This window comes from Sinocyclocheilus anshuiensis, unplaced genomic scaffold (genome assembly GCF_001515605.1).
Source record: "Sinocyclocheilus anshuiensis isolate Anshui unplaced genomic scaffold, SAMN03320099.WGS_v1.1 scaffold766, whole genome shotgun sequence".
Classification (NCBI taxonomy): Eukaryota; Metazoa; Chordata; class Actinopteri; order Cypriniformes; family Cyprinidae; genus Sinocyclocheilus; species Sinocyclocheilus anshuiensis.
In genome coordinates, this window is record NW_015546060.1 from 1,223,887 (window position 1) to 1,233,714 (window position 9,828).

The following is a 9,828-nucleotide window of genomic DNA, read 5'->3' on the forward strand; positions in this document are numbered from 1 at the left end:
TTACTTTTTAATAAACAAAGTATCAGCTTTAAAATTATGCCAAATTCATAACGAAATTCAAACAATAAATACAGTTTTGCGCTCTTTAATGCGGCAGGCGCGATCGCTTTAGCGCCTCAGTTCAAGCGGCAACTGAACCCATTTGATCTTTCTCTTTACTACTATAGTACATACTGAACATGAATTAACATCAAAAGGTAGGCTATTTTATAAGAAAGCCTACAGTACAACTTATTGAAATGTCTCGTGTAAAAGCTCATTCAGTGTTTTAAACTGAGGAAAATGTGTAAAGCTTGTAAACATTGCAACGTAATATACATTTACCTCAGAAGAATAACCATTCAGCATCTATAAGCTCATCAATCAGCTAGAAAAACAACTATAAAGAGGAGCATTTTGCTATATTTATGCGCTATTGCATATTAATATTTTTACTTAACCTGTTGTCTACATAAGAAAGAATGCAAGAAGCGAAAAAAAATATTCAATACCTCCTATATAATTGATAACCATTTGGTGTCCATAAGCTCATCAGTCAGCTAGAAAAATAACTATAAAGAGGAGCATTTTGCTATATTTATGCGCTATTGCATATTAATATTTTTACTTAACCTGTTGTCTACATGATTCAACTCCTCCTATAAAACGGCATTTATCTAATTAAGAAAAACAGACTGAAAGTGTGAAAGACATACACTCTTAAAAATAAAGGTGCTTAAAAGGTTCTTCATAGAAGCATTTTTGGTTCAACAAAGAACCATTCAGTCAAAGGTTCTTTAAAGAACCATCTCTTTCTCAACTTTTTATAATCTGAAGAACCTTCTTTCGCCACAAAGAACCTTTTGTGAAACATGAAGGTTCTTCAGATGTTAAAGGTTCTTTATTAAACCATTTAGTCAAAAAAGGTTCTTCTATGGCATCGTGAAGCACCTTTATTTTTAAGAGTGTATGACAACATTTACAGGATGCATTGAGGAGGAGCCCAAACTACACTCAAGTGGGCAAGTGATGCTTATGGTCCATGATATTGGTACAGATTCTGTGTGATGAACAATTTCTTTGTGACTGTATATTTCAAGTTGGAAAAGACTTTTAGTTCCCACTTTGTGAACCTTAGTTCCCAGGTCATCTACAAGATGGATTAAAATGCTGATAAAGTCAAGAAAAGATGAGACAAACATGACAGTATGATTGAAATGTTAAAATGCAAAAAAAAATAAAAAATAAAAAATAAATAATAAAATAAATGAAACGCGTTTATTCGGTAGCACCTACAAAAATAATTTGGTGCCTATGTTTTTTTCTTATAGGAGCCAATGGCTCCTTACTCTATTTTTTTTGTCTGGAGCCCTGTCATATCTATATTAGCCAGCTAGATAACATTATCTCATCTAAAAATCAACATGTGCAAAAAATGGATGTACGAGATCAGTAGTGGTACGATTTTCAGTGGCAACACAGCACTTTTTGTCAACTCCTTGTTGTTGAGCCCTACACAAACACAAGGGGCAAGAATATAACTTTGTGAATGACATGTATTCAAATACTGCGGAAACCTGCAAAACTTTGCAGATTGTGTAAGAACCTGTTGATTCAGAAAAATGGCCTATATAAATGTTCAGAAATGTTTAAGAAAGGTTACCATTAGCAAGGTATTACGCATCACCTTGGCTCAAATGACTTTCAAGAGACCAGCCAAGACACAACGATTCTGGAAGCATGTGCTCGTGTTTGATGTCAGACACCTCTGGACATGAACTTTTCCAACAGTAACACATACATAAAGACCAGGTGGTTAAGAAAAACAAGATCTGACCTGACTGCCGCCAAGAGTTTACAATCAACAAAGGGAAATGATCTGAATGTAAACCCATGGCCTGCTGTAACCCTTTCCAATACTGCTAATACACAGACTCGCACAGGTCTCATATGTTACAATACTTCAACAAGAGTTGTGTAAATACATGGGAACTGGGGAAGATGGTCTCGAGTCGCCTTGGACAGTTGCGTCATCTTGCTTGTTTTCAAATGGCAAGAGGATGATGCAATGCGCTCCGCAGTGTGTCTGGTCAAGCTTGTGCATAGCAAAGACCTTAGAGTCTCGTCTCAGAGCTGATGAGAAGCAGATGAGAAGTGAAACTTCGCAACATGCAATATAGCACAAGGATGATGTAGTGGGGGGACAATGTTGTCCCAATTAGGGATAGGTCAAGATGATCGACTAGTATTCCAACAACTGACTATTTAATTAGTCGGTTGACCAGTTTATATATGTATGTTTTTATTTTTTTATTTATATTTTTTTGCTAGTTTTACTGTTTTGACAGTTGCACTTTGTAAAACTTCCGATAAGTCACAATTATCTTACAGATAACCCATCGACTAGTCAGTTTTGAAAAAGACAGTTTTCCTCATCAGAAAGCACATGGACATTTACATATCAAAATCTATCAACTTTTTAGCAACTTCGTCCACCCTGATGAACATCACTGTGAGTTTTTTTAAATCTAAATTTTAATTCTAAATTCTGTTTACGGAAATACATGGTAAACGTTATTTATCCATCTATTAACCATCTTCTGTCAGACTTCAACTTTCAACAGTCACATTTACCAGTGTTCAGTGATTTTTTTTGCCAGTGAATTTCCAATCATTTTAACAGGAATTCACAAGATCAGGAATCTTGCATGATTTCCCCATGCAAATTTCGCAATGAGTTCAAGTTGGTAACGTGGTTTGTGTGCTTTATACATAGCTACACTATTACAAAAAAAAAAAGAAAAAACTTTTTGGTCTACAAAATTTTGCAAGAAGAGAATTTTGAAGGAAGAGTTCACCTAAAAATGAAAGTTTGCTGAAAATGTAGCCCATCTAATGTAGACGAGTTTGTTTCTTCATCTGAACAGATTTGGAGAAATTCAGCATTACATCACTGACTCACCAATGGATCCTCTGCAGTGAATGGGTGCCAAACAGCTGATAAAAACATCACAGTAATCCACACCACTCTAGTCCATCAATTAATGTCTTGTGAAGTGAAAAGCTGCATGCTTGTAATAAACAAATGCATCAAGATGTTTTTAACCATTGCTTCTGGCTAAAGTACGAGTCCTCTATCCATAATATTGTTTTCTCCAGTGAAAAAGTTGCCTTGTCTGAATCAGGAGAGAAATATGCACAAATCAAGCACTGTTTACAAGTAAAAACAGTCCAAACGGTTCTAAACAAATATATCGGTGGATTTTGATGTGGATTACGGACTTGCATTTTGATTTGTATTTTTGGCCAGAAGTGACTGTTTAAAATTACAACACCTTAATTATGAAATTGTTTCTTACGAACATGCGGCTTTTCACTTCTCATGATGTTAATTGATGGACTGGAGTGGTGTGGATTATTTGTGGATTATTGTGATGTTTTTATCAGATGTTTGGACTCTCATTCTGATGGCACCCATTCACTGCAGAGGATCCGTTGGTGAGTCAGTAATGTAATGCTGAATTTCTCCAAAATGTTCCAGTGAAGAAACAAACTCATATTGGTGAACTATTCATTTAAGGGTCAGTGAGAGGGTGAAAAAAAATGGACAGAAAAAAAATTTATTAGAAGTGCAGAATATGTCCCCTTAAAAGTCTGTTTCTACATGTACATGTCACTAGACGTGTGTGTGTGTGTGTGTGTGTACCTCTGTGCATGACACGACGGGAGTGCATGTGCTCCAGTGCGCTACACAGCTGAACAAAGTACTTCCATACTGTCTTCTCAGGAATCAGCCGTTTTTGTTTCTTGAAATGCTGCAGGCAATAAACAAATAAATAAATATGCTGTGATGGCAGCACAGATTTTCCATAGACGCATGCAATCTTCGTTAACCAAGAACATCAACGTTTTACTTTAAATGTTTAGCAGTCAAACTGTTCAACCTACCTAAATGACTATTTGAAGCATACAGTTTTTAAGATTTAAGATGTCTTAAGATGAAAAGTGTCTCAAAAGCTCAGCATGGACCCCTGCTACTCTAAAAACAGCACAACAGGATGACCATGAATGTGAAGGGCTCTGGGTTCGACTATAATCTGATGCAGGCTATAGATTGAAACCCCTCAATAAACTTTCTTTCCCTTTTCATTTGGAGCAACTGCAATGGAAAACATCTGAAGTTTGTGAGTACAGCAGGAGCCTCATGGGGAAACAAGCATTTGGGGAGACTTTCAAGATGCACAACAAGCACTGAGAAACGTCTCCATGAATCTGATAGAACGCAATTAAATAACGCCAACAAGATCGTTACATTACAGATGCACAATGGATTGTAACATACAGTGGTGTGAAAAAGTGTTGGCCCCCTTCCTGATTTCTTATTTTTTTGCATGTTTGTCACACTTTAATGTTTCAGATCATCAAACAAATTTAAATAGTAGTCAAAGATAACACAAGTGAACACAACATGCAGTTTTTAAATGAAGGTTTTGAAGGGGCCAACACTTTTTCACACCACTGTAGTAGTTATTGGCTGATATTTGTGATTTTATCAGTCGATACGAAGTATAAATTAGCCAAAAAACTAAAGCTAAAGATCACAGTTTAAATTCAAACCTTAATTAATATTATTTCAAAATACATGGTCAATATATTATTTATCCATCTATTATTAATCTTTTGTCAGACTTTCTGACTGAACTATTCAGTTTGAGCTTGGTAAGATTTGTAATATTTTTGACGGAAGTATCATACTCATTTATTAGATCAAAAATACAGTAATAACAGTAATATTGTGAAATATTATTACAATTTAAAATATTTTTTCCTATTTGAATATATTTTAAAATGTAATTTATTCCTCTGATGCAAAGCTGAATTTCCAGCATCATTACTCCAGTCTTGTGTCACATGATTCTACAGAAATCATTCTAATATGCTGATTCGCTGCTCAAGAAACTTATTATCAATGTTGAAAACAGTTGTGCTGCTTAATATTTTTGTGTAAATCTTGATTTTTTTTCATGATTTTTTTGATGAACAGAAAATTCAAAAGAACAGCATTTATCGTAAATAACATTTTTTTAAATAAAATTACAAACGTCTTTACTGTCACTTCTTGCTGAATAAAAGCATTAATTTATTTTTTTAAAATGAACGGTAGTGTGTATATATGCTTAAATTCACTAAAATACTGTAAAATATTCATTTTATTTCTAACACTGATAATGTGACTTGACTTTCAATCTAGTTCTTTGCGAATACATTATAAGAACAATTCTCTGGTGAATTACCAATGCATTCTATTCAAAGTACCAACTCAAACAAACAATTCACTTATAAATCAGATGAAATATCCGATGCAAGGGTTTTTAATTTTTGTAACTGCACAATTAGTTTCCATGACTGCTGTAAAAGTATCGAAACAAAGATTTTACTGAGAAAAATTTTACAAAACAATCAACCTGACTCTTTTTGCATATTAACATGTTTTTAATGTAGTGGGATTTTTATTAAAACACATATTTGCACGGACCAATCATCTCTTGACATAATTTTCTCTCTTAAACACAGATTTCAAGTGTGTTTGGTATTACATTTCACCAATTTCACATCAAAGCGCAACGTTTATTTTAATCAAACAGATGTTTTAGCATCGCTGACAATTCTGCTCAGTACTTAATGAAGCCAACATCTATTATTCTCCTAAAACGCTGAGTGGGATACAGCATCAAATGATCCTTTTTAAAATTCTGCAGCGATTCTAAGCTTTTAGCACGGTGTTGTCCAGCACAGTTGCTTTAGAGGTCCATGAGTGCACGTCCTCGCTTCAAAGCAGAAACTAATATGACGTTACGTTATTAATTAAGACAGAATGAAGCTTGCTTAGCCAAAACGACTCTGTAATTATAACCTTTTCACATGCAGTCTCAATAATTGAGGCTCCGGCAATGAAGTAAACCTATTTCTCGAGGCAGTTAAAATAGATCGGGGATTGATTAACAAAACAAAACAGGTTATTTTAGTGCGACGTATTACTTCATTGGGCGAACGCTCACCGTTTTGAGCCTCGTCCCCACATGTACCTCTTTCACAGAAATTATCAGAACGGCGGCGAGCGTGCGGTCTCGAGCCCCAGAAAACCTTGGCCCACATCCAAACAAAGCCGGTGGATCTATTCTTCCCCTGCCTTTCTATTTGCATATCAGAGGGCTGTTTGATGTCAATGAGGAAGAGCGGCAGCCCCCTCTGTGCCTTTAAAAAGCAAACACGGCACATGCAATATTCTGTAAGTGCATGCAAATGAAGGGGCCATTTGATTTCATTTGAATTCCGAGATGGACAGAGCGAACTGGGGAGGGGGCTGAGATGACTTTTTTTTTTTTTCAAAAAGAATTTTAAAAAAAAAGTAAAATTTTTGCATTCAGAGCTTCTGTTTTACATATGGCTTAATGTTCGTTCGTATAATGCTAAGCGGATTAGCCGCTGTATACACCTTTGGAGAGGCACTGTTTAATAAAAAAATCTAACTAATTAAAGCTCTGCAGAGCAGAAGGGCTGAGAAATCCAGCGGCGCGGTGGAGCAGACCGAAGTCGGGATATTTACGCAACCGTGCATTATGATGAATATGTCGAAGGCGTCATCATACTAATCCGTCCTGTTCCTCATTTACCGACACAATCCTTCTGCAAACGCTTTGTTTGTGCTGGGAATGATTTATGCAGGTGGAGATTTGGCAGTGAGGGGTTTTACATGCAGACCATTAAATGTGGAGCATCAGGTTGTAGATGCGAGCTGCAGGGGTTGTCAGGAGGAAACAGGATGGCTGAGCGAATCGAACGTGCGGAAGCTGTATGATTCTAATAAACAATACGATTGTTGTAACATAACCAAAGGTATCTTAAAAACGTGGTCGGGATGTAGATCATTTTACCTTCGTTCGGTCATCTAGCAGCTGGTACGGTGGGAATACTCTGAGGGAGGAAAAAGGAAACTGCTGACAAATCGGCATGTGTCCTTACCTTTATCATTTGTGAGAGGTCCCCGGCGTCTGCGAGTTCCAGTACTATATTTAGCTCATTCTCTTCAATGAATGACGCGTGGTATTTAATTACATTGGGGTGGTTCAATTGCTGTGTAGAAGAGGGACAGAGGAAAATGTCAGAATGTCAGTGACTGTTTAAATATTAACAAGACACTGTGGGTCAGGAAAGCCTGCAAATAAGACTGTGGCAGAAACCAAAGCAGATGCTTGTATGAAGGTAAACATGACATTATAGTCTGTTTGAGTTAGTCTGCTCTCTTCAAAATCAAATGACTTGAATGGAACACATTTACGACTACTGTGGTAATATCAGAAATAACAGAAAAATGGGTAACAATTAGGGATGTCAAATAAATTGTGTAGTGTTAAATTTGGTAAAAATAAATAAATAAATAATTAAATAAATATTAAGTCCAATAATGTGTGTGTGTGTGTGTGCATGCATCTGTGTGTGGGTGTGTATATATACTTACCAGTGTTAATTTAGTTGACGAATAATTTTCGTCATAATTGTCGTTTAATTACATTTTTTTCACTGATGACAACGAGACGATAACGAACTAAAACTCTTTTTGAATGACAAAAACTATGACGTAAATCTATTGACATTTTTGTCAACGAATAAAAACGAGACGAAAATGTTAGGGAGGGACAATTTGGGATGAAATTCATTCAGAACGAATCTGCTGCGTGGCTCTGAGGTTATGCGTACATATCATAGACTGTATAAAAACATGGACGTAGTGTCCGTGACATCACCCGTAGGTTCCTGAAAAGGTTTTTGAAGCTCAAAGTGGGCAGAGCCGGCCGTCGCTATTTCTTGGCAGCGCGTCACCGCGCATCACTCCCGGATAATCGAAAATGGGCAAAAAGGCGGGAGCAGGTTGCTGAAACCACGCCCACCCAGCTCGACGGTGGTGACAGCAGCGGCAATCCACCTGTCACTCAAGCGGCCACGCCCTTAATTATGCAGAACTTTAAAGCTTAATATAATTTAAACGGATGACTTATAAAAAAAAATTCACCCCCCTCACAGTTGTCATGAAGGGCAAAATTAGCTATATAGACCAAAATCATTTTTTGAACCAGGCTGTAAACATGTTTTTTTCTTCTGTAAAGTTGGGCATTTTAACATGGGAAGTCTATGGGATTGACTCCCTTTTGCAGCCAGCCTCTAGCGGCCAGTCGATGAATTACAGTTTAAGTCACTTCCTTGTTAGCATCACGAGAGAGAGCGGGAGGTTGCTGCTTGGTACATATGAACCGGCGGGACATAAGCTAAAATACACTTGCTGCATGTCGCATAAAACGTTCAAAAAATGTCAATATGTGGGAGTAAGAGAAGAGCAGACATATGGATAAATCTGACGACGCAAGAGAGAACTCAATTCGGTCCGGTTTTCTGAGCACAGACATTGAAGCATACACACACAGGAAGTGCGTCTCACAGCGCGCGAGTACTCTTTCGCGTCGCATGAACGGAGAATTACACACAAAATAATGTCGAATTGTCCGTTTTGATGAGTATTCACGTAAACGGTTGATTACATCTTAAATTAATGTAAACAGTAGGGAGACCGTGTATCAATACATTGCATCCATTGCAGCTGTGCATTCGGTTTTAAAGGGACAGCAGCCTAATTTAGTTGCTATTGTCCGAGTCATTGATGTTAATCAAGCAACAACAGAAATACAGAAAATCACGATATCATTCACACACAAATGAATAAATATTCATAAAAAATAGACAACAAAATAAATATATAATTTAATATACTTCAAATCTAAAGATAAATGATTAAATTTTATATGTATATACGATTCATTACATGTATATGATTCATTATTAAATATTATATGGTTATTATTCATACATACACATATAAAACAACAATTATAATACTATTAATAATTATATGTATATGTGTGTAGAGAAAAAAAACTATATTAAATTATTATTATTACAAATTAAGTTTAATATATATATATATATATATATATATATATACAGTGGTGTGAAAAAGTGTTAGCCCCCTTCCTGATTTCTTATTTTTTTGCATGTTTGTCACACTTTAATGTTTCAGATCATCAAACAAATTTAAATATTAGTCAAAGATAACACAAGTAAACACAACATGCAGTTTTTAAATGAAGGTAGTGTGACAAACATGCAAAAAAACAAGAAATCAGGAAGGGGGCCAACACTTTTTCACACCACTGTATATATATATATTTTTTTTACTATTATTATGTATTGCTAAATTATTAATATCATTATTTAAAAAAATACACCAATGAAAGACAACATTTCCAACTAGACATTTATTATCTACTTCTAACTACCTTCAGAAAATCTTAAAACAATTTAAGTTAGCTAAAGTTCTGAACAGTTGCTAAGCTATTGCTAAATGGTCTTCTGGGTTGTCCAAATTCAAAAAGCCCACCCTGAAGTCCCTGCATAAGACTTGGCCCGTACACTAATTTAATTTATGTCCAACAGATTTCATCATCAACCAGGCAAAATTTACATATCTGACAATAACAGCACAGCTCAAGCCGCATGCTTTGAGGTATCATTCACATATGTAGCACAAACAGTGTAAGATAAGGTTTAATACTAAGGGCAATGGGTTTGTTCACATCCCTTAAATATGAGCAATAGCATAAGTGATGCTTGTCCTAGAAAACACGGCTAATAAACAAAATAAAAACACACTGAACGCACTGCCTTCAGCTTTTCCTGTTGGTTGGTCAATGAGTTGCGATCGGTTCTTGCACTGAAAACGGCTGGGGGGGGGGGGGC

The 9,828-nt window shown here is 36.0% G+C and overlaps 1 protein-coding gene across 2 annotated transcripts in view; it reads right to left on the reverse strand.

Annotated features, from left to right (window-relative positions):
* The window catches only part of nek7 (NIMA-related kinase 7), a 96,997-nt gene that overhangs the window by 34,220 nt on the left and 52,949 nt on the right, over nucleotides 1–9,828 (reverse strand). For both annotated transcript variants that reach the window (XM_016500688.1, XM_016500689.1), the window contains 2 exons: nucleotides 7,003–7,113; nucleotides 3,686–3,794 (listed from right to left, as the gene is read on the reverse strand). In XM_016500688.1, coding sequence (XP_016356174.1) covers nucleotides 3,686–3,794; nucleotides 7,003–7,113 — 220 coding nt within the window. The remainder of the gene's footprint in view (nucleotides 1–3,685; nucleotides 3,795–7,002; nucleotides 7,114–9,828) is intronic.